At 49.4% G+C, this 23,673-nt stretch overlaps 7 protein-coding genes and 1 non-coding gene across 8 annotated transcripts; 4 read left to right on the top strand and 4 right to left on the bottom strand.

Annotated features, from left to right (window-relative positions):
* Window positions 1–680: 680 nt before the first annotated feature.
* Window positions 681–2,354, top strand: PCK1 (phosphoenolpyruvate carboxykinase PCK1; the record flags this gene model as incomplete). Its single annotated transcript, XM_018882687.1, has 1 exon — window positions 681–2,354. The coding sequence occupies one exon, from the start codon at window positions 681–683 to the stop codon at window positions 2,352–2,354; it is 1,674 nt and encodes a 557-aa protein (XP_018734951.1).
* A 1,846-nt stretch (window positions 2,355–4,200) lies between these two features.
* On the top strand, window positions 4,201–5,669 carry SVF1 (Svf1p; the record flags this gene model as incomplete). The annotated part of the gene is made up of 2 exons (XM_018882689.1): window positions 4,201–4,223; window positions 4,514–5,669. The coding sequence occupies 2 exons, from the start codon at window positions 4,201–4,203 to the stop codon at window positions 5,667–5,669; spliced, it is 1,179 nt and encodes a 392-aa protein (XP_018734952.1).
* A 2,592-nt stretch (window positions 5,670–8,261) lies between these two features.
* Window positions 8,262–10,121, bottom strand: AWJ20_731 (uncharacterized protein; the record flags this gene model as incomplete). Its single annotated transcript, XM_018882690.1, has 1 exon — window positions 8,262–10,121. The coding sequence occupies one exon, from the start codon at window positions 10,119–10,121 to the stop codon at window positions 8,262–8,264; it is 1,860 nt and encodes a 619-aa protein (XP_018734953.1).
* A 3,833-nt stretch (window positions 10,122–13,954) lies between these two features.
* Window positions 13,955–17,197, top strand: AWJ20_732 (uncharacterized protein; the record flags this gene model as incomplete). Its single annotated transcript, XM_018882691.1, has 1 exon — window positions 13,955–17,197. The coding sequence occupies one exon, from the start codon at window positions 13,955–13,957 to the stop codon at window positions 17,195–17,197; it is 3,243 nt and encodes a 1,080-aa protein (XP_018734954.1).
* On the bottom strand, window positions 14,518–14,778 carry AWJ20_733 (uncharacterized protein; the record flags this gene model as incomplete). Its single annotated transcript, XM_018882692.1, has 1 exon — window positions 14,518–14,778. The coding sequence occupies one exon, from the start codon at window positions 14,776–14,778 to the stop codon at window positions 14,518–14,520; it is 261 nt and encodes an 86-aa protein (XP_018734955.1).
* A 289-nt stretch (window positions 17,198–17,486) lies between the features above and the next one.
* PRP42 (Prp42p) lies at window positions 17,487–19,490 on the bottom strand (the record flags this gene model as incomplete). Its single annotated transcript, XM_018882693.1, has 1 exon — window positions 17,487–19,490. One exon carries the CDS (start codon window positions 19,488–19,490, stop codon window positions 17,487–17,489), a length of 2,004 nt encoding a protein of 667 aa, XP_018734956.1.
* A 1,045-nt stretch (window positions 19,491–20,535) lies between these two features.
* Window positions 20,536–21,759, top strand: HEM3 (hydroxymethylbilane synthase; the record flags this gene model as incomplete). The annotated part of the gene is made up of 1 exon (XM_018882694.1): window positions 20,536–21,759. The coding sequence occupies one exon, from the start codon at window positions 20,536–20,538 to the stop codon at window positions 21,757–21,759; it is 1,224 nt and encodes a 407-aa protein (XP_018734957.1).
* An 835-nt stretch (window positions 21,760–22,594) lies between these two features.
* AWJ20_736 lies at window positions 22,595–22,711 on the bottom strand (the record flags this gene model as incomplete). Its single annotated transcript, XR_001989278.1, has 1 exon — window positions 22,595–22,711. It is a non-coding gene; the product is annotated as an 8S ribosomal RNA (ribosomal RNA).
* Between the last annotated feature and the right edge of the window lie 962 nt (window positions 22,712–23,673).

Genomic DNA, 23,673 nt, shown 5'->3' on the forward strand with positions numbered 1-23,673 from the left:
TTCCTCACTCACTTCCCGTTATCGCTTATCTCCCCTCTCAGTTACCCCATCTTTTTTCTTTCTTGGAACCAGCCTCATCTCTCTCTCTCTCTGACAGCCTTTCCTAAAAAATACCCACACCTGGATTTGGCGGGCACGCCCTTACCCTGCGAATACATTTGTAGTTACCAGGTGCTCATCCCCGTCTTGCTCCGAAGTAAAACCCATCGATCGACGCTGCCGTAACTATTTTCAGAAACCCTTCCGAAAAACCGGGGCACGCGATAACGCGATAACGACCAAGACCTTTTATGTCTAGTGAGGGGTGAAGGAGGGGGGGGGGGGTCCTTTCAGAGCCTTTTTATTGTAATAGGCCGGTAATGGATAAAAGTTAAACCTTGGCTGGTTCTGAATATAAATATGATTGACATCCCCTCGTTTGGTTCGACTTTTTTTTATTTGTTTTCTCTTTGACTAGACATTTGACATCAATCCATCCATTGATCTTTATTGATTCAAGAATTTTCAAGTTTAAACTTTTTTTAGCTTGTTATCTTTTACTATCCATTATTTATAGGATTGATTCCTGATTGATATTTTAATTATATCAGCATTTTTTTATTTATCGAACAGATCAATTAAATCTTAATTGTATCACATATTTCGACAGTCGAATAGCATTCATTCACATTTAATTCACAATGACACCTGCTGTTAACATCACTAAACTCCATCCCAAGGGTGTTGAGCCAAATCCAGATCACACTGAATTTGAAGAGGAGATCTACGAAACTGCCAATATCGACTATACTCGAGTCCATATTCAACACAATCCTTCAGTTGCTTCTCTTTATGAAGATGCTCTTGTTTATGAATCTGGTTCTGCCATCAACTCGACTGGTGCTCTTGTCGCTTCTTCTGGTAAGAAGACTGGTCGTTCTCCTAAGGACAAACGTATTGTCGACGAACCTTCATCTGTCGACAAGATCTGGTGGGGTCCTGTTAACAAGAAGTTGAGCGAGAACTCTTGGTTGATTAACCGTGAGCGTGCTATTGACTATTTGAACACCCGTTCTAGAATCTATGTTGTTGATGCTTATGCTGGTTGGGATCCTAAGTACCGTATCAAGGTCCGTGTTGTCTGTGCTCGTGCTTACCACGCTTTGTTCATGAGAAACATGCTGATTCGTCCTACTGAAAAGGAGCTTGCCAACTTTGGAAAGCCCGATTTCACTATCTACAATGCTGGTGCCTTCCCTGCTAACCGTTATACTTCTGGTATGACCAGTAATACGTCTGTTGACATCAACTTCAAGGAGATGGAGATGCTTATTCTCGGTACCGAGTATGCTGGTGAGATGAAAAAGGGTATTTTCACCGTCATGTTCTACCTCATGCCTGTTATGCATAACGTTCTCACGTTACATTCGTCTGCTAACGAGGGTCCTGAAAAGGGTGATGTCACTGTTTTCTTCGGTCTTTCTGGTACTGGTAAGACTACTTTGTCGGCTGATCCTCACCGTTTGTTGATTGGTGATGACGAACACTGTTGGTCAGATGATGGTGTGTTCAACATCGAGGGTGGTTGTTATGCCAAGTGTGTTGGTTTGTCGGCCGAGAAGGAGCCTGATATTTTCAACTCTATCAAGTTCGGTTCGGTTTTGGAGAACGTTGTTTTCAACCCCGATACTCGTGTTGTTGATTATAACGACACTACCTTGACAGAGAACACCAGATGTTCATACCCCATTGAGTACATTCCCAATGCCAAGATTCCTTGTTTGACCAATAACCACCCAACCAACATCATTCTGTTGACCTGTGATGCCCGTGGTGTGATTCCTCCTATTTCCAAGCTCACTAACGAGCAAGTCATGTACCACTTCATCTCTGGTTACACTTCGAAGATGGCCGGTACTGAAGAGGGTGTCACTGAGCCCGAAGCCACCTTCTCTGCTTGTTTCGGTCAACCTTTCTTGGTGTTACACCCCATGCAATACGCTCAAATGCTTTCTGACAAGATCACCAAGCACAAGGCTAATGCCTGGTTGCTCAATACTGGATGGATTGGTGCTTCTGTCACTTCTGGCGGTAAGAGATGTCCTCTTAAGTACACTCGTGCTATTCTTGATGCCATTCACTCTGGCGAGCTTGCCAAGGCCAACTACGAGACTTTTGATGTGTTCGGATTCCAAATCCCCACCTCTGTTCCCAATGTCCCTGCCAACATCCTCAACCCCGCCAGATCGTGGACTCTTGGTGCCGACGACTTCAAGGTCGAGGTCAACAAACTCGGTTCGCTCTTCCAAAACAACTTCGAGACCTACAAGTCCAGAGCTACTCCCGAAGTCATTGCCGCCGGTCCTAGACTCTAAATCCACAAACACCTCCACCACCGCCACCATCACCACAACCACTTCCGTATTCACATATCTCCATCCGGGCATCCTACAAACGGTATCAAAATCTTATTTAACACTGGGTTCTTATATTAATTTCTATATCTATACACAAACACGCTGCATGTTCTAACTTCTACTCCGTACTAACGTCTTATACTTTCTACACTCGGCTACACTAATCTTCAGGTTCGGGAGAAGGGACCGTGGAGGGGCCCTGTCTGCCTCCGGCGGCTGGGGCTCCGCCCCAGACCCTGGTTGTGCTCGCTTCGCGAGCCGCGTGGGGGAGACGGGCTTTCTGACCAGAGTGGGGGGTTTCAGTCAGCTAATTTGAGGTGAAATAACGGATATGCAACGGCAATTGGCTAGCCAGACCCTGCTAATCAAACGAAATTGGCTGTTCATCGGCCGACGGGCCATTGTTGTCGGACTAGCGCGATAGTAGGGCGGGTTCCACCGTTGGATGCATTTTAAGCTTGCATGCTTCCTCAGCGAAGATGCTGCCCGTCAACTTTAAATCGCTAGCTTGCTGCGAGCGAAGGTTCCGCAGAACATCCGACTAATTTGTTACCATTATCAGCCAAATTAGCAATCGCAACCAAAACTTACAACTACAGATACGACACATACAGAGTTCCAGCTATTGCACGTGCAACTACTGCTACTATTACAAGACTTGGATGAACACTGGAAACTCACTCATAGCTCCAAGAACGGGAGAAGAAATATGTTCTTTATAATATATTATATTTATTATTTTATATTTATTATTATTTATTATTTTATATTTTATAGTTGATATTTTATATTTATTATTTGTTATTTATATTTCAGAGCGGGCTCGAGAGAGACGAGAGAAAAGTAGCAGTCCTGGCTCGAGCAATTGAGAGCAAACTCACAGTCTCGCGGTCTAACTTGTTTGCCCTCTCGAGAGGCAACCAGCAACCGAGATCATACGATCTCTCCAGCCCACAGACGAGTCAGTCACCATCAGCGGGCTGACCAGAAAACGAGCAGCCGGGTCTAGCGGACCTGCACACGCCGGTACCACCGGCAGCTCCGCTGTGGTCAGCAGCCCCAAACACAGCCAAACCCGACGCAACCGACTCGAGCGAAGCGAGAGGAGCCACGGGGTCTGGGGCAGAGCCCCAGCCGCCGGAGGCAGACCCCATCCCCTCCCAATTAAAACCCCCCTGAATCGCAACCCCTGAAACAGTTTCAGGGGGTTACCCCTGGCATCGTTGGGAGAATGCATCCGGCAGGAGGGGCCCCGTCTTGGCTGGTATGTCGCTGTACAGCGATTTGGGAGCGGACAGGCCAGTGATCGTGCAGGGAAAACCTCAATAGAGCGCTCCGAGCACTGGCTCTGGCAGCAGGAGCAGCAGGAGCGGGAGAACCAGGGCTTAAGCTTAAGCGACAGAGAGTCAGCTGCAGCAGGAGTCGGAGTGGGCAGAGGCGTTTGTTTTTTTTTCCTGGTAGCAGCGACCGGCAGCAGCAGGAGCCGGAGGAGCGTCAAAATTCAACATCAGACCTCAGCCAAGCATCAGCCAAGCACCAGCACCAGCACCAGCAACAGCAGCGGCGAATATTTTCAGTTCATTTTACAAACTTTTTAGAATTGCACGGTCAAATCTTGTGAAAAGTGAGTTCTTTCTTCCCCATCCACCAGCCACCAACCACCAACCACCAGCAAACCAGGAAGCAACCGCTGGAGCAGTAGAAACTAACGATCCGATCCAGGTCTTCGAACTGGTCCACATCCGCTCGACTCGCCAATAACCACACTTTTCTCACCCGCTACCACAGCCAACCCACCCCAGCAATGTTGAAGTGGGTCCAAGGAGGGTATGTGGATCAAAATTCGGGGAGAGGGGGGCACTTGCCTCCGGCGGCTGGGGCTTCGCCCCAGACCCCGTGGCTCCTGCTTCGCAGGAGTTTTCGCGGAGCAATGACCGTCTGCTGGATCCGTCTACGGTCCTAGCAATCTCTTGCGAAGCAAGAGCCACGGGGTCTGGGGCAGAGCCCCAGCCGCCGGAGGCATACCCCCACCCCCCTGACAGAAAACACTAACAGCAATGAAGCGTTTCGGCCCTCACAGGTTCGGCCGAGCCCATTTATGGAGCAGAGGCGTTTAGATCAGTTGATAAGACCGTTGAGAACAAGAATCCGTACGGGAAGTTGACAAAGGATGATTTGTCTTGGAAGGCGCCGTACTCGTCCAATGTTGAGACGCAGACTTTTTATTTCCATTCGCAATCGGGTTATTACGGTTTTGTCCAGGTGATCCATTCGAATCCAGTCGGTATACATTTCACTGCTCAATTTACTTGTTTAGTGGTGAATGATAGCAAGCCCGATTTTAAGGTGTGGACTTCCACTCATTTGGAGAACTTTGTTGCTAAGGGCACTGAGTTCACGGCTGATGGGCTCAGTATCAGTTTGAACGAGTCCGAGGATGAGTATACAATCACGTCTGTTGTCAATGAAGAATCGTTAGTCGAACTTAAGATTAAACGGGAGAGTGATGGGTTTAAAATCGGGGCTGATGGTACTAGTGTTTATGGCGAGGATCTGAACAATCCATGGGGATCGATGAGACATGTATTCTGGCCCCGATGCTTGGCTTCTGGTAAGATTGTTGTCAATAGTAAGGGCAATAATGGCACTGATAATGTCGATGGATCGGCTGCTAGCTCGACTGACGCTCCTGCTGCTGATAGAGACCAGCTGGAAATCGCGTTCAACAACGAGTCGGCTATGTATGTCATGGCTTTACAGGGCATGAAACCTCATCATGCTGCTGCTAAGTGGAACTTTTTGAATTTCCAGGGTCCTACTATCTCGGCAGTGGTGATGCAGTTTACTACCCCTCCTTCTTATGGAGATCAGACCTCGTCTGTTGGCGGAATTGTTAAAGATGGTAAACTGATTGCTACTGCTGTGGACTGTCAAGTCGAGCATCAGGAGACTAAAGTGGACGAGGTCGGATGGCCCGCTCCTCATAAAATCGAGTTTAAACTGGCCGGGCCTAAAATCGAGACTCCTGACGCTGAGATTGGTAGTGAGCCTGCTGTGACTGCTCAAGTGTACGGAGCCCTTGACAAGTTGGTCGACCGGGTTGATGTCATGGCCGAGATCCCCTCGTTCGTCAAGCGCGTGGTGTCGGGTGTGTCAGGCGCCAAGCCATATATTTATCAGTACAAGAACAAACTCACCATCAAACTGTCCGTCGACGGCAAAGACTACGAAGAAGACGGATACGCCTTCAGCGAGGCTACCTTTATCTCATAATCATAATCTCTCTCTTTCTCTGTCTGTCTGGGTCTCTCCATGCAAAATCATAAACTAATTTAACTACAACCGCTAATACACTAATACACTACTTTTCTGTGCATTCTGCCTCCCTCGGGCTCCGCGCGGACCCGTTGTCGCTGGAAATTCGGGTGGAGGGTCTGCCTCCGGCGGCCGGGCTCCGCCCGGACCTGGTTGTGCTCGCTTCGCGAGCGATGGGATCGTGGGGAGAACACTCGCTTGTTCATAGGGGAAACGAATTGCGTTTGATGGATTCTCAGGAGTAAGTCAGCCGAGTGGTGAATTTGTGATCTCGGCTCATGATCGAGCTCAACCAGGTCTGGAAGCAGCAGATCCAATCGTTGACAGAGAGAAGGAATAGCAGATGTCGGATCATAAGCGTAATTCAGCGGATGGAGTGAATTCGCTCTTTGATAGAGAGGTGAGATCATAAATGGCAAATAACCAAACTCAACTCAGCCGATTGCGCGATCCGGCAGTGAGAGCAGGATCACTCGTCGACAAAACGTAAAAACAGATGAATGAAGAATTCTCAATAGAACTAAGCTAATGGTGAATTTGTTACTTCAATTCACGAGTCAAGTATAACCGGGTTTGGATGGAAGGAAGGAACTCGCACATAGAGAGCACTATGACAAATTCTGAGAAGTAACTCAATTAATGGAGTAGCTGTCATCTCCCTCATGAAGCAACAATAACCAGGTGTGAATGGAGCAGGCTAGCCCATCAATAGAGAGAACCGACAAGAAATTACGAAGTTCACTACTTGTGATTCCAGCTAGCAAGCTCACTCCTTGGCAAAGGGAAAGAATGACGAATAACAAATTCTCATTTGTAACTCACTCGACGTTTTATAAACTGTTTCACCGCTTCAAAGATGACTAGTTCTACCCATCTAACCATCATCTTGAGATAATTTCAAATAGTCGAAGAACGTGAAAGCTCAGTTGAACTAAATGATATAAATGTGGAGATTCTTTCAAAAATAGATTGATATCTACTGGATCCCGAAAGATGTTTTCACATCAGCTGAGCAGCTGACTCTGTGACCTACTGCCATGATCCATTCTGGTCAAGTGATATATATCGTCAAGAATTAGGAGCCTATTTTTGAGAAATTTCACATATAAAGCTTGAAAGCTTGTGGTTCTGCAGGACTACATAAACAGTGTAGTACACATTTCTTGGTGTCTCAAGTGTTAGGGTCTTTCCTCGCTCTTGAGCCGGTTTCATCTTGGCCTACTTTCTCCTACCTGACCCCAGAAAGAGCCGAATTCAGTGTAAACTGCAGTCTATAATGATTTCTCACATATATGATCTGTTTGTTTGGGTATTTCACAGATTCATAAATGGGTTCTTAGACGTTTTGGATATCTAGACAGGCAATCACAATCACAACCACACGCTCCACTGAACAGAACATGTCGGCTTTAATTCCCATATGGTTAGGTAAATGAGGGGAATTGCCATCCTTCTGCTTTGGAATATTAATAACAGTCATGATATAGCTTTGAATAATAAGTATATGACTAGTGAAAGTAATCTATGCTTTCTTGTCGTCTCTCTAATAAACTCCTCACGTACCCCTGTTAACAGAGCCGAGGATCCAAAGTATTCAGAGCGCTCGCGAGGCGAGCACAACAGGTCCGGGCAGAGCCTGGCCGCCGGAGGCAGACCCAGCTCTCTGAACCCCGAAAGCTCGCGAAGCGAGCACAACCAGGTCCGGGCGGAGCCCGGCCGCCGGAGGCAGCGAGGACAGAAGCGAACAAAAATAAATAGGCATTACAATAAATAAGAAGACCGGTCCAAGACAGGGATTAGAGGGTTGTAGACATCATAGAATAGGAGGATATGATCATGTAAACGACCTGGATCAGAGCCCAGATGACGGGCATCCATGTGGTCATACCGAACATGCCAGCTCGATAAATAGCGGCCAGCATGAGTCCGGCAATACTTCCCGAGATAAACGCCTGAACTCCACTCCATACCAGGTACGTGGCTATTATCCACACACCACCAACGACTTTCCGGTGTGAAACGGCCGCAATCACAGCCGAACACAGATGCACCCCCATACTCAGAATCAGGGTCCAGAATAGCGTGAACCGCCAGATATCGTACGTAAAATACAGAAACGACAGCTGGTACTTCTCGCTCGTAAACGGGAAGTACAGTGACGGGAACGACGGTACCGTATACCCCACGGGGATATTGCTCCCCACCACTTCCAGAATACCGCCCATAACGACTGCTCTCTTCCGGTTCCACTTCACGAACATGTGATTTTGGGGTTCACTGGTCACGTGATGAGTGGAGATGCCTCCGGCGGCTGGGGCTCTGCCCCAGACCCCGTGGCTCCTCTCGCTTCGCTCGAGTCGGTTCGTGGGGGGTCCCGGGATTCTCCTGCGAAGCAGGAGCTACGGGGTCTGGGGCAGAGCCCCAGCCGCCGGAGGCAGAACCCGTAAAAAACGAGAGATTCTCCTGCGAAGCAAGAGCCACGGGGTCTGGGGCAGAGCCCCAGCCGCCGGAGGCAGAGTCCGGGTAGCAGGATTGAGTCTATTTCGGTTTCTAGTTCGAGTCCTTGGAGTCGGCGGCGTGGTCCTTTTCTTGTTCTTTGGCACGCTCTTTTTCTTTTTCCAGCCTTTCTTTACGGGCAGGGTCTTTTTGCTCTTCGAGGTTTTTCTCGGTTCGACGCAGGAACCAGCCTTCGTAGAAATCGTGGTCGCTGCCGTCCGGGTGTTCTTCGGTTTTGGATTCGAAGAGGGCGTCGCACTTTTTGGTCTTGCGGATTTCGCGAATACGCTTGATGTTGAATCCAGAGGTGATTCGGTGCTGCTTTTCGCCGTTCTTTTCCTTCTCCCACTCGAGAATAGGCTTGCCGAGCTGGATACTGTCTCCGAGTCCGCAATCATGGGTATCGTGGTTGAATCGGTAGTCAAGACACCAGTTAGTGGCTTCGCATGCCTTTTTACACTCTTCAAAACTCTCATAAGGCAGGATCTCGCCGTCAAACGGCTTCTCTCTATCGGTGTTCTCCTTTTTCCAGCTTTGGCTCGATGCAAGATTGTCCCACATCTCGATCTTCTCGTCCACATATGGAAGGTAGAAGTCTCTGTACATGTCGTAGTAGGTCAGGTGGTCTCTGTTGGGACCGCGCAGTTTCTCGTACTCGTACAGAACCTCGATCTCATGTGCTGTCAGATGGTGGAAAGTGGTAATAGTCTCGCACCAGTTGTCAGCCTTGGCATAGAAATCGTAGAACGAATTGCCTTGGAATCGATAATGAACGTGTGGGTAATCAGGTCCACTGGAAATATACTTGTTAACCTTGTCTTTTAACATCTCGGCAACTAAAACGTCTCCACAACAGTTGTCAAACGCCTTTTTCTCGTACTCGGCAAGATACTCGGGATGGGTACCAATTGTCTCTTCAAGAGCTTTTCTGGAAAGCACAACTACACTTCCTCCATGTGCAAATGGCAGGTCGAGATACATGGCAATAGATCCCATATACAGAATCTCGTTAGGATCCAAAGTCTTTAACCACTTGGTCATAACGTCCATCATAATATACGAGTCGGCATCCATAAAGATGAACCAGTCGGATTCTGGCGATGCATTATATGCGTGATAAAGCATAGGAATGTTCTTGAACTTGTCAAGATCCCAGCCACCGTCGATTTTGACCTGAGATGCATCGTATACTCCATGCTGGTTGTGCAAATATCGCATTTTTCTGTACTTTTCGAATTGACGAGACTCATAAGTCTCCTGAGTCACATTAGCAAGAATGTCAATGACTTCATAACCGCCAATAGAACCTGGTTTATCTGCATACAGAGCGAAAAATGGCACTCTGGTCAGGGTTGTTACGAGGTGGATGGGAAGACGGTTCCACAGCACATCACCACCGGTTTTGATCATCAGGAAGATCTTTTCAGCACCATCTGCATAATCCGCTACCAAAGGCTGTTTAAGAAACTCGCCTTTGGAAGCATATTTCGACCAGTGAGGCACCTTAGGTCTTTCATAAGTACTAGGAGGAGGATATGTGGGTGCAAAAGTATCGGGACTTCTCCAGGTCTCGGCAGTCTCGTAACGATTGATACTATCAAAGTCTTTCATGTACGAGTGATGCGTCTTTGGTGCTATTTTATGAGGATCAAAGTCATCTGTAGTGAGTGCGCCAGTAAGAACAACCTCTTCGCCAGCAGACTCGGTTTCTACTTCATTTGGTAAACTGCCAGTAGAACCTGTTATTGGGTCGGGACCCTGGAAATGCGAAGACAGTTTCTCAATACTGTCGCCAAGAGAAGATCCTTCACCACCGTCTATTCCGGATAAATGCGAGAATGATAGAAGTGAGAAGGTGGCTATGAACAACAGGCCAATGGCCAGGACGTAAGTTTTTCTTCGTGGCTGGTACATTGTGACGTGAATGTGATGTGAATGTGAAGTTATGAACTGATCCAAGAGTGAATCCAGATCAAGATGAATCGAGATAGGATGAGCCAGTCAATAAATGACAAAGCGATGACAAGGGATTAATAACGGTATTAAAGAGAAAGTGAGCAACAGCAATAGCAATGGCAACACCAAACAGGAACTAATAAATAATCAGACCAGTAATAAATAACCAACACAAACAAACGAACTTGATCGATTTCAATTAACTATTAGTCGCGACGTCGAAAGTGCTGGAATTAGCGATAATAAAGTACAGTTGAAAGCCAGCAGTGAATAGGCAAGTCAACGAGTCAATGAATCAACGAATCAATGAATGAATGAACGAATACAGCCACAGTCGGTCAGCAGTCAATAGTCAGTAGTCAGTCAGTCACTACTCAAAAGTCAATCGACAGATCCCCAATTGCAACTGACACAATTCCAAGTATCGTTAAACACAGATGAAAACCCTGTGAAATACTTTAATTCCCGCTGAAATACCACGGAAATACCACTAAAATAAAAAAGTGTCTCAGTCGCTTATCCCACTACTTTCAAATCCAAACACCACCAAACCAAGATCTCGTGTCAGAGTGAAACCAAGAAAAAAAGTCGTGTCTTTCAACAGCCGAGAGATCAAATCTGAAAGATAAGACAGAAGCAACAAAGCTGGTGGTGATACCTGCTGTTGTTCGTATTCTTAATATTATCAAAAGACAAGCTTTCCCGAGTTCCGTCAAGTGATTTTCACGCAAAATCTCCAAGCTATAAAGACAAAAATAAAAATAAAAACTAAACCCACAATTAAGTTGGTTATATTAATATACTCTCGTGCGACCTCACCAGCGCATCATCTTTTCTGCCCAGCAACCTGCAGGATATATTTAACTACATATCATTTTATGCACCAGGGATTAGCAAGATCGTCTGCACGTTTTCAAGCCAATCTGTAGTGATAAACCGAGTGCATGCCCTACTGAGATGGGTGCTTTGGCCAGCATACCCAATCCGGTTATAGCTATGTTTGTTTCAACAAGGATTGAATGAACTAACGCTTCTGGAGGGGGGGGTCTGCCTCCGGCGGCTGGGGCGCTGCCCCAGACCCCGTAGCTCGCTTCGCTCGAGAGCGGGGGGTGGGGATGCTTGGCGGATGAGGGGGTGCTAGCGGGCACGGAGGGGATGGTGGGAGCTGGCGGGAGTTGGTGGGAAGGGAGGAGGGGAGACGAGGCGAGAGGTGGGGAGGAAGGAGAGGGATGGGAGGAGGAGGAGGGGCACGGGAGAGACCGGAACAAGGGGGTGGGAGCGATGGCAGGGGCTGACTGGGAGCGAGGAGCGATAGGACGGGCTGGGTGGCTATGGAATGGTGGTTGATGAGAGGAGTCGGGCTTGGCCTAATTCGCAGTGAATAATAGCCCATAGCTGCCTGGCGGTGCAGCAGCCACGTTAAAAAAGTAACGGTATCTGCCTGCTGGTCAGCCCTGGGCTTGGACTTTGAGGCTTGGGGCCTCAGGCTTCAGCCTTGATTTAGACGCACAAGCACTTCGATAAGCCAGTCACTCAGCCTGTCAGACAGCCTGTCAATCAGACAGTCAGCAGCCGGTCAGTCAGATCGTGAGCAAATTAACAACTAATTTGATACCTGGCTGATTGGCTGGCTGACTGGCTGACTGGCTGACTAATTAAATCGACTGGAAGACATGACAGATGACTGAGACGTCTGACAAAGCTGAATCAAGCCCGAGAAAACAAACTGAACTATAATCCGAGTCTGACTGTGAAATCAGGTTGAGCTCAGAATCCAGGCTTATCGGTCAATCAGTCACTCGACCAGCCAGCCCGCCGACAATACACACGCCGACTTCTCTCCTAGCCAAGCAGCAGCCCATACCTGACCCTGGCCCCACGATCCCAGCCAACTCCTGCGAAGCAGGAGCAACCAGGGTCTGGGGCGGAGCCCCAGCCGCCGGAGGCACTCTCTCCCTCCCCGCTAGCCAGCCCGCAGCCCACCATCGTCCTGGCGGCCCGGGCTGCAGCCCGTTCGAGGCTCGAGCATATGCTGCCGCTGCTGCCCACCATTGGTCCCCTTCTGCTGGTAAATGACATGCGCCGATGCAGGCTGGCAGCTGGCAGCCAGGCCGATCGCTGGTTCGAGCGGTCGCGATACGTGCTAGCGTCTGCTAGCGGCCAACTAAATACCCCCCAGCGGCCGCTGTCCCAATCGAATCCCAAAATCCCGATCTGACTCTCTCTATATCTCAGGCTGGCTTGGCATTCCGATAAACTCATGAGTCCGGGTCCAGGAGACACGGCGGCGGGACAGACATGCCTCCGGCGGCCGGGCTCCGCCCGGACCTGGTTGTGCTCGCTTCGCGAGCGTGTCGGGGGTTGGGTCCGGTCTGGTCTGCTAGTCTGTGCTGTGGTGGGGTGGAGGGGTGGTGGTGGAGGAGGAGGAGGAGGAGGAGGAGGAGGAGGAGGAGGAGGAGGAGGAGGAGGAGGAGGAGGAGGGGGTGACCGTTTTCATTGTTGCACAGAACGTGTCAAGTTGGTCACAGAAGAGGAAAGAGGCCACGAGAGAGGGGTCTGACAGCCAGCCCGAGATTACTTTTTTCAGCATGCGACAACGTCTCGACACTCCTGGATCGCCGTGCCAGCTGCAGCGCTAGCGCGACGGCCATTTTCACGTTAAAAATAATAATAACAAGCATTCCAACCCCCAGAGCACTGCCCACTCCCCCAAACACAGACCTACCTCCACGCCCGACTCGAGCGCAGCGAGAGGAGCCACCCGGTCTGGGGCGGAGCCCCAGCCGCCGGAGGCAACCCCCTCCTCCCAACTTCACCAACCGGGCTTCTTGACGTGACATTGTTGGCTGAACGTTTAACGTTTGCCAAGGCCTGTTTCAAACGGGTGCATGCACCACAATCGGGCCGATCGCAGCTAAGGCTGCATGCATGCCGCAGCTCGAGGCACTCCAGCGCTAGCGCGGTCTGTACCAGGCTGATCACGGGTTAGCTCCTCCCTCTCCCTTCCGTGGGGCCCTTGTCCCCCAGACTCTCCCCCTCCTTTTCTTGTGGCTCTTGGGTTTCTCTTCTGTGGGTTCTGTTCTGTAGCGAGGCTGATTCCCGACCCGGACCCGCCCGCAGCTCGGCCACCCGCGCCTCCGAACTTTAATCCGAGACGGATGCGGCCGTTTCAGATGTGCTCCGGGGGTTCTGCCTCCGGCGGCTGGGGCTCCGCCCCAGACCCCGCTGCTCCTCTCGCTGCGCTCGAGTCGGTGAGTGGGGTGGCCAGGCAGCAAGGGGGTTAGTGGTGGGTGGTGGTGGGGCGCCCCACTCGCCGACTCGAGCGTAGCGAGAGGAGCAGCGGGGTCTGGGGCAAAGCCCCAGCTGCCGGAGGCTGAACCCCACCCCCCGGTGGAGGAGGCACCCCACGTACCGACTCGAGCGCAGCGAGAGGAGCAGCGGGGTCTGGGGCGGAGCCCCAGCCGCCGGAGGCAGGTGCGCGACCCCGTGTGAGCGGGGGACATAGCCCCCCTGGGGTGGTGAGGGATTGCTTGCGGCGGTGGGGCTGCTGCAATCTGAGCCTCGTAATCTGCCATCTCGATTATGTACAGATATGCAAGGTTACTTTAATTTATTATCGGCTGTTAGATAACGTTAGCAAGCATTTCCAATGGTCAAAGTTGAACTCGTCGAGGATATATATTTATTTTCTGCTGCCTGTTTCTAGTTTTTTTTTGACGGGCTCGTTCGCTAATTTTTTTTTGCTCTTGATCTGGAACTTTTCAGAGTCCTCTGGCCATTGCGTGATTAGAATGGGCCGGCAGGTTTCCTCGAGACTGTTATTTCCGGTTCTGAGGTGGGTGATTATAGTGGCGTTACTGGCTGATTCAGTCGAGTCTGGTATTATAGAAAGCGGGTTTGTTGGTGGCAGTGAGTTGGGAAATGTGGCTGTTGAGCTGATAAATGTGAATGCAGTTGATTCAGTGGGATTTGGACCGGCTGGTGCTGGTGCCGGTGCTGGTCTTAGGACTCAGGCCCCTGATGATTCAGGTACCAATTTTTTTGAAGAGGATCAGGCTGGACTGAATGATGCTGGCGTCGAGATTTTGGCCGAGGAAAAGTGTGAAGACGTTCGGTTAGCGGAGAACAAGTGCCAGTTTGTCCAGGATCACTGTCGTCTCGAGAATTTCGGGCTTGTGGACTATCTTTCGCTGTACTATTGTGGCAGTAGTGGGTTGACTGATGGCGGTAGGGGTGACGAAGGTGATCTTGATCCTCCTCCTGTTAAAGATTCGTCGGTGGTGTCGAGATTGGTTTCGTTAGGTGTAATTATATTATGGCTTTGTATCCTGTTTATGACGATTGGCATTGCTGCTTATGACTTTCTGTGCCCGAACCTGTCGACAATGGCTAATTTGCTAGGACTGGCCGAGTCTGTTGTGGGAGTCACTTTTCTGGCTTTTGGTAATGGTGCTCCTGATATGTTTAGCACGTATGCTGCGGTGAGAATCGGGTCTGGTTCTTTGGCAGTAGGTGAACTGATTGGTGCTGCTACGTTTATTATTGCCGTGGTAGCTGGATCAATGGCGGTAGTCAATCCGTTTCGAGTGTCTCGCAAACCGTTTCTTCGAGACATGACTTTTTTCACTGTGTCTGTGTCGTTTTCTCTTTATTTCATGTATGATGGACTGCTACAGCCCTGGGAGTGTGCAGTTATGTTGTTGCTGTATGTTGGTTACGGTGTTACAGTAGTTTACTGGCAGATGAGACACAATGAGAAGAAACAGGAACGATTGTTGAAGGTGAAGGGCGTGCCAGAATCTGCTTCCAGTGGTCGTACTTTGGATATTGGGGTTGCTGAACAGGGAAATGTACTGGGTAGAGGAGTTAGAGAAGTTCTCAGTGAGGGTGGTGGTGGTGGTAGTGTTGCGAAAAGACAGTCTTCGTCTGATACATTTCATGACGAAATTTTGGAGGTTGAAGAAGAAGATATGGTTGATGATGCCAGTGAAATAAGCAGATTGTTGCGTGTCAACAGACGTCCTCATCATAATACTAATTATCAGGCGATATCTGAAGAGTCGGATTTACAGTCGGATTTGCAGTCGGATTTTGTAGACAGGTCGTACAGACGAGCACTGGCTTCCGAGACAGACATAGCAAAGTCATTAAGAGGAGCTGGAGCAGCTGGAGCAGCTGGAGCAGCTGGAATTCATGGAACACCTGGCACACCTGGAGATGGCTCTCATAATACATCACCTACGAGCCAGCATCTCTCTGTTCATTCGAGAACACGATCCTCGTCACGATCTCGGTCCAGTTCAAGATCCAGATCCAGATCCAGATCTCCTGGTCACATTCATTTGTACCAAACACACAATTCTCACGAGCGACCACATCTCCATTCTAAACAACACTCTTCTCACGAACTCCAATCTCATGTTGTCAGATCAAGCTCTCCTTCTCAATCGTTATCACCTTCCATGTCAGATTCACATTCACAATCACGATCTCGTTCCCGGTCACCTTCTCCTCTCCCACCCGTACGCTCTTCAGTAGTAAGTGCAGTTGATTTCCACAACATCGCATCTAGAATACCCACTCATAGACATTTAGCCTTCGATAGACCGTACAGCCCACGAACATCCAGTTTTGAACGACTCAACAGTGCCACTGGAAGACCACCCACTCGCACTCTATCCACATCCTACCTACCATTATTATCGCATCGCAAGGAGAATCCAGTCCCCCAACTATTAATAACCGAAGACAGTGGTACCTCTAACAAATCACCGACAACCACTTCATTTCCTCCATCACATCACAAAAACAGTCCGGTCAACCCTGTCATAACTAAACTATCATCAGGCAGTGCGCCTGCCAGTCCACTTAGTGCACCTCCAATCAGCAGAACTGGCGGAACCGACATAGATTTCTTCCATTCAGTCCACTCTCCAAACTCGAAACCTATATCTAGTCCGCTGAACGACCACCATGAACACAACATCGACGACGCCTTACGAGGACGGCAACGGCCTACTCTCACCATCGATACAAGCACACAGCTGTCTGAACCCACAAGTGCCGACGTAATAGAAGAACTCGAGCACCTGTACCAATACAAAGACGATCTCGACTCAGAACGACCTGAAGTTCTGCGCATTCTATTTCCATCTTTGTCAGCATTATCAGCCAAGAGCTGGTACAACGTACTCTCCAGTCTGCTGGCAGTGCCATCAATACTCATTCTCACTTGTACCGTGCCAGTCTTCGAAAGCACTCCATCAAACGAAAACGAAGAAATCATCAGTCCTGATACCGAACAAGTCAGTGCCATACCACCTGACGCTCTTCTGGCAGCAGCAGAACAATCAGAACGCGAACAATCGCCATTATGGCTTCTTGCCGTCAATTCTTTGATGTCGCCAATAGCAGTAGCATTCTGTGTAACTGGCGGATTGGGCTGGCACGAGCTATCCATCTGTCTTCTCTGTAGCGCTGGCCTGCTGTGTATGTTATATCTCATCGACCAACATCCCCATGCACTTCCAACTGTGTCATTTCTTGGGTTTGCCGTCGTCATTGCCTGGATAGCCACCATCGCATCTGAAGTAGTAGCTATTCTGAAAGCACTTGGAATTATCTTCCACCTCTCCGAAGCCATTCTTGGTCTTACTGTCTTTGCTATTGGCAACTCTCTCGGAGACCTGATCACTGATATCACCCTAGCACGACTCGGATTCCCCACTATGGCCCTTTCCGCCTGTTTTGGCAGTCCCCTTCTCAACATCCTCGTCGGCATCGGCCTTTCATGTCTAGCAGTGATGCTTGGACCCGCGTCCATGCGTCCCGACGTCGGTCGAGGCGGGTCCTACAGCATCGAAGTGTCACCAACACTCGTCATCTCGGGCGCTACGCTCCTCCTGACCTCGTTCTTCCTCCTCATATTCGTGCCCCTCAATAACTGGCGTATGTCCCGGACAATCGGACTCTGTACAATCACCTTCTGGCTGGCCTCCATCGCCATCACCCTGGCCTTGGAGTTCCTCTCTTAATCCACGCATCTTCCTCCTCCCCTCCTCTGCCTCCGGCGGCTGGGGCTCTGCCCCAGACCCCGTGGCTCCTCTCGCTTCGCTCGAGTCGGGCTTGTGGGTTCCCTGACTGCCTCCGGCGGCTGGGGCGCTGCCCCAGACCCCGTAGCTCGCTTCGCTCGTTTTTCTCGTGGAAATCCCATGAACCGTGGGACCCCCCACGCCCGACTCGAGCGAAGCGAGAGGAGCCACGGGGTCTGGGGCAGAGCCCCAGCCGCCGGAGGCAGACACGGCACTACGAAAAGGTCATCAGCTAGTGTTTGTATATACTACGGTCGAGCGACATGTACTCGGCGACGGCACTGGGTTTGGTGCTGGTCGTTAGGAGGTGGGTCATGTACATTTGCATGAGGGTTTTGGTGTCGGGTTTGCTGAGCCCGCTCGTTTGGATGTTGAGGAGCAGGGCAGACGCTGGGTCGGGCCCGGCCGTTTGAACGGTGGGTGCTTGTGTCAGTTCGAAAGTCATGTAATATCGCCAGAAGGTGGGTGAGAGTGAGTATGTGGATGAGTACATTTCAAACAACGACCTGGCTTCATCGATACGGTCGGAGTTGGTGTACAGGTCAGAGATCAGTTTGATGATTCCGACAGGATACAGCGTGTCGTCGTCTTCTGGATTGCTGGCGTTACCACTGCTGTCGAGTGATTCCAGCGTGCTCTTGAGATAGTCTATAGCTTGGTCGAGGCCGTTGGTCTTGATGATGATGCTGGTTAATAAATTAATGGCTTTAATTGATGGGAATGCTTGTAACACGGAATGTACGAGGGCCTGTGCTTCGGCATACAGATCTTGTGAGAGTAGCACGGTAGCGAAGTAGTATCGTATATCGGGTCGGCCAATTGGTAGAATCAGACATGCTCGATGGAGTGTATTGATCGCCTCGTCAGTCTTGCCAGTTCCTATTAGCCATCGCACGTATCGAAACCATAGTGATTCGTCGAGACCCAGCGGGATTAATGCTCGTTCATATAATAACATGATTCTGTCTTCATGGCCCTCGATTTCCTCGAAATCAAGGTACCGGTTCCAGTTCACACGCTGAGATTCGTCTACAAACGCGACGTGGAAATAATGTCTTGTGATTTGAGACTCGTAAGTGAATCTTTTACTCACCTCGAGCTGTGTTTCTTTATACAGTCGAAGGTGGTATTCAGACACCCTCATTCGTAGGTCTTCTTTCGGGTTTCTAAGTGGTGAACCGCCATTCACAGAAGCATTGGGTTGTGAATGGTATGTTTTGGTAGTAGGGGTATTTCCACGCTGGTTGGCTGGTCCAGTAGGAACTGACAGTCCTGGCAGCCCAGGAAGTGCAGCTAACCCGGGTAGATTGGTGGTAGTTTCGGCCTTTGGTTGATCTGAAACACCTGATTTTCTCGATCTACTAGACTTGCTCGAGTCCTTTTTGTCTTCTTCAGCGTTATCATCGCCATACAAGTTCTCATCATCGTCCATATCGTCCGTTACACCAGCACCAGCAACAGCACCACCAGAGTCACCAGAGCCACCAGAATTAGCAGTCTTTGAACCGCTATTTGTACTAGCAACAGGGTGCTCTTTTTTACTCGCTGGACCACTAGAAACTCTTGATTTATCTGCCTCACGAGCCAGTTTCTCCTCCTCGAGCTCTAACTCATACTCAGCACGAAACTGTTCAATGACATGCTCTGGGGCCGTCAGCTCGACTGAAATATTCGGCGTCAACAGTCTGTATCTCGCAAAATACCGCGAGTACTGGTGAATAGGAAGCGTCACAATGTGTGCCAGGATCTTATAAATAACTTCTTTAGGAGATTCCATGATATTCTCCTCGTAATTGAGGTACAGGTCCCACAGACTGTGGCTCAAGAAATGGCTTCCAACAAGCTCAATTGCTCGTTCAAAAACCAGTCTGACTCTACTCTCATCTCGTACAAACGTATCAATACAGAATTGACAGTATCGAACCCATAAATCAACGCTATAAGGACAAGCAGCCACTGCTCGTTCATACACCAGACCCGACCTTTCTGTATTACCAAGCTGAAATTCCTGCTCGGCGTATCTGATCCAGTATCCAAACAAAAGCGGGTACTTCTCTAGCAGCCCGTCAAAGCTAAAACGAAAAAGTTTAAAAACATCCTCATCTGACCCTCGCGAGATACCAAACTCGTCCGACTCCACATGTTCAACCAGATCCTCCCAGTACTCAAGCTCATCAGGCGTCTCCTCGATCTTACTATACAGCTTATGCCAATGGCTCGAGAATCCATTCGACATTCTTCGCCTCCCAAAAACTCCCTTCTCTTCTACTTCTTAATCCTCTAAAATACTATTTTTTTTCTCTCTTCAGACCGGTTCGATCTTCTCGCTCTACCTCTTCTTCACCAACCTGCACCTGCGTCACTTCATTCAACCCTACATCCGCCGCGCCGCGTGCGGCTCATCTCAGCGGGTTCACAGCGGGGGGGGAGGGGACTGCCTCCGGCGGCTGGGGCTCCGCCCCAGACCCCGCTGCTCCTCTCGCTCCGCTCGAGTCGGGCGTCGACGGGGCCCAGTATCTCCTGCGAAGCAGGAGCAACCAGGGTCTGGGGCGGAGCCCCAGCCGCCGGAGGCAGACCCCCGTCCACCGCCACCCGCGCCAGCGGCCCATGTCGGGAGCCCCGCCACGGCTCATGGTCCCAACTGCGGATGATTCCGTGAGAGGGATGTGGCTTGTGACAGAGGGGTTTACAATTGGGACCGGTGTTATTGGCCGCCGGTCGAGGCAGATAAATTTCATTCGATGCAGAAGCGACTAACCGAGCTTGAAGAGTTGATTTCTGTTTGATCGCTTGGTCGCTGCAACCTGGATTACTTTTGATTCGTCTGTGTTCGTTTTTGTTTTTGGGGTTTGTTGTTTATTTGCGATTTTTTGAATCTGTTTAAATACGGAGAAGCTGCTGTTTACAGGAAAAGAACGTGTATTGATTGAGTCTGGACCGTTCAGTTGCCGACATTGCATTTTTCAGGTTCATAAGCGTCGTCGTCAATCCACGCAAATCTTTGTGAACCACCCACCAACTGATAAGCAATTTCCTGGTTTTTAAATCGCGGACTTTGGTAACTGTCTTTTTGATTGAGTGGTGAAACAGAGATTGATATCGTCAGAACCTGTTCATTTGTGTGTCGAGAGTCACAACTATTGAAGAGATTACAAAAGTATTAATAACGAAGATTAACGAAAGATAACGAAGCGACGACTTCGTAAGAACTTCAAAAGGTTGAAAAGTAACTACCGAGACCGAAATAAGACCGAAAATTTGCATTAGATTTACCACTGGCCATGTCGTCTACTACAACCGTTGTCGAGGTGAAATCCCCTCAACCTCAGAGAGCTTCTTTGGCTGGCACTGCTGCCACTGCCAATGTGACTGCTGCCACTGAGACTACCAGCATTACCAACACATCGGAGGCACCGATTCCTCCTCTCACTCCAGAAATCCACGCCCCTCCACCATATGCTCCGACTCCTGCTCCAACAGAAGAGGACCTGAGAGTTGATAGATACGACACTAATGAAGGTGAACCCGGTGGACGGATTTATGTTGGAGGCAGAAAGTCGAAATTGGCGGTTGTCCAGTCTCGTTATGTTGCTAGCTGTCTCAAAAACGTCCATCCAGGTCTGAATTTCCCCGTTATTGCTCTGACGACTTTGGGTGATCGGGTCAAGGACAGACCTTTATATGCCTTTGGAGGAAAGTCTCTATGGACAAAAGAATTAGAAATCATTCTGTTAAACAAATTAGAAGGTATTGAGCAGATCGATATGATTGTTCACTCTTTGAAGGACATGCCTACTTCACTACCCGACCACTGTATTTTGGGCGCCATCACCCAGCGTGAAGACCCTCGTGATGCCCTTGTCATGCCCCTTAACTCTCCCTATAAGCATCTGAAAGATCTTCCTGATGGAAGTATAGTGGGCACCTCGTCGATTCGTCGCTCGGCCCAGCTTAAAAGAAGATACCCCAAACTCAAGTTCGAAAGTGTGCGTGGAGCTGTGCCCACTCGTCTTTCTAAACTTGACGATCCTGAAGGCATTTACAGCTGTATCATTCTGGCTGCTGCTGGTATGATTCGTCTGGGTCTTGAGAAGAGAATCACCAGTTTCTTAGAGGCTCCTGATATGTACTATGCTGTTGGCCAGGGTGCGCTTGGAGTCGAGATCAGAGCTGGTGATGACAAGATCAAGCGTCTTGTGTCACGAATTAACCATCGTCCTACTTCCATGTGTTGTCTGGCTGAAAGAAGTCTCATGAAGACACTTGAAGGTGGATGTTCGGTACCAATTGGTGTTGAGAGTAACTTCGAGTCTAAGACTTCGCTGCTGGAAATCACCGGTATCGTTGTTAGTGTTGACGGTACGGAATGTGTACAAGGAACTGTCAGTGCTATTGCCAACACTGATGAGGAGGCCGAGCAAGTGGGCCGCGACCTGGCTGCCGACCTGCTGGCCAAGGGTGCTAAAAAGATCCTCGACGCCATCCAACTCGACCACATCGAGTGATTTATTTCTCTTCTTCATGTGTATGTATATAGCTAATGACATTCTTTACTCCGGATTCGCGAGGTGCTGGGTCGGCCTCCGGCGGCTGGGGCTGCGCCCCAGACCCCCCGGCTCCTCTCGCTTCGCTCGAGTCGGGCGTCGGGGGTGCGGTCTCCTATCAATTTGGTGAGGATGAAAAAAAAAAAATTGAGCGAACTACAACACCTTCTGTTCACGCCTGGTCTCCCACGGCATTACTGATCAAGGCTCTCCGAGGCTTAAATAGGATTGATCGGACGGGAAATCTTGTTGTACTCGAGATGTGGTCGTAGCTGACAAGCGCTCTTGTGCACCCTACTTCAACCACTAACTTCGAGCTCCTCCTGTAACCTACCACTGTCAAAAATTATTCAAAAGAGAAAAAGAGATTGAGTTACAACACCTTCTGTTCACGCCTGGTCTCCCACGGCACTACTGATCAAGGCTCTCCGAGGCTTAAATATGATTGATCGGACGGGAAATCTTGTTCTACTCGAGATGTGGTCGTAACTGTCTGCCTCCGTCGTCCGTCCACTTTAATTCGACTAGACTAGTGTGTCATGAATTGAACATTCTTTAATATAAACTATAGAAATAATTTCAACAAGACCTTTCCAGACTCATTTGAGCATCTGAACTGTTCGGTGAACTGAGTTGAATGCTTAATGAACTTCTCTTCTCATTACGAAGCCAACGAAAGTAAGATCAAACTTACGCTCATGTCTGACATTCATCAAGTCTGTTCAAAATTTGCATAGGAAGGGCAAATCTTTTCATAGTGAGGTAACCTATCATCCTGCGAACCCAAAAAAATGTGAAGCTACAACACCCTCTGTTCACGCCTGGTCTCCCACGGCACTACTGGTTAAGGCTCTCCGAGGCTTAAGTATGATTGATCGGACGGGAAATCTTGCTGTACTCGAGATATGGTCGTAGCTGGAAGAATCGTCCCCCACGTGCCTCTACTGGTACACCGGGCTGACAATGATATGTATATCTGCTAAATAAGTGAAGGAGCTTATAGTATACCTAGAGGAAGCAGCTTTTCTCTATAAATTACTTCCTTGAGTTTTGGGTCTCTATCAGGAACTCTACAACTTCGCCAGAGGTTCAACAAATCGCTCGGTTCAAGAAGTTGACCCGATCCCATCGCGTGCCGACCGCTGCGTTCGCTCGCGAAGCGAGCACAACGGGGTCTGGGGCAGCGCCCCAGCCGCCGGAGGCAGACCGTCAGATAGAATTATGATTCACTACAGAAAAAAGAGCACTAATTGACCGAGAGTGGATCGATTTTCTCGAAGAATACGGGGATGTCGAGGATGCTTTTTTGGATCCAGTGGCCGTCGCCGAGTTGTGAGTATCCGAGCATGTGGTCGGTAATATCGTCGAGCATGGGATTAGTTTTGATGACAGTTAGGTCGGGACATGCGTGGGCAAGTGTGGGTATGTCGCCGAGAGAAACTCGAGAGCAGAGGAGTTCGAGTTGCTTCAGATTAGGTGCCTGGTCGCAGAGGTATTTTAATTCGAGTGTTGTCCATATTCTGTCAGAAACTAGGATGAGCTCCTCGATGGTCGTCCAGCAGAAATAAAAGTCTAGTAGAGATGATAAGCTGGAACCGTAGTTGTAGTTATTGCAGACCACGTCTAGTTTACGGAGTGCGAGTTTTGGCTGGGCGTGGACGGATGGAAGCTCGAGGTTCCACGCACGTATTGCGAGGTCCTCGAGAAGTGGACAGTGGAGCGAGGGAATGGCCACATGGTCGTGCTGGGAAAACCTCAGCGACAACCGTTTCAGAGAGACTATTCTGGATATAATATCGACAATGCTTGATTCGTGAAGACACAGTTCAAGCGATTGAATGTTGTCGAGCCTTTGTAGTAGTTCAGGAAGGAACT

This window comes from Sugiyamaella lignohabitans, chromosome A (assembly GCF_001640025.1).
Source record: "Sugiyamaella lignohabitans strain CBS 10342 chromosome A, complete sequence".
Classification (NCBI taxonomy): Eukaryota; Fungi; Ascomycota; class Dipodascomycetes; order Dipodascales; family Trichomonascaceae; genus Sugiyamaella; species Sugiyamaella lignohabitans.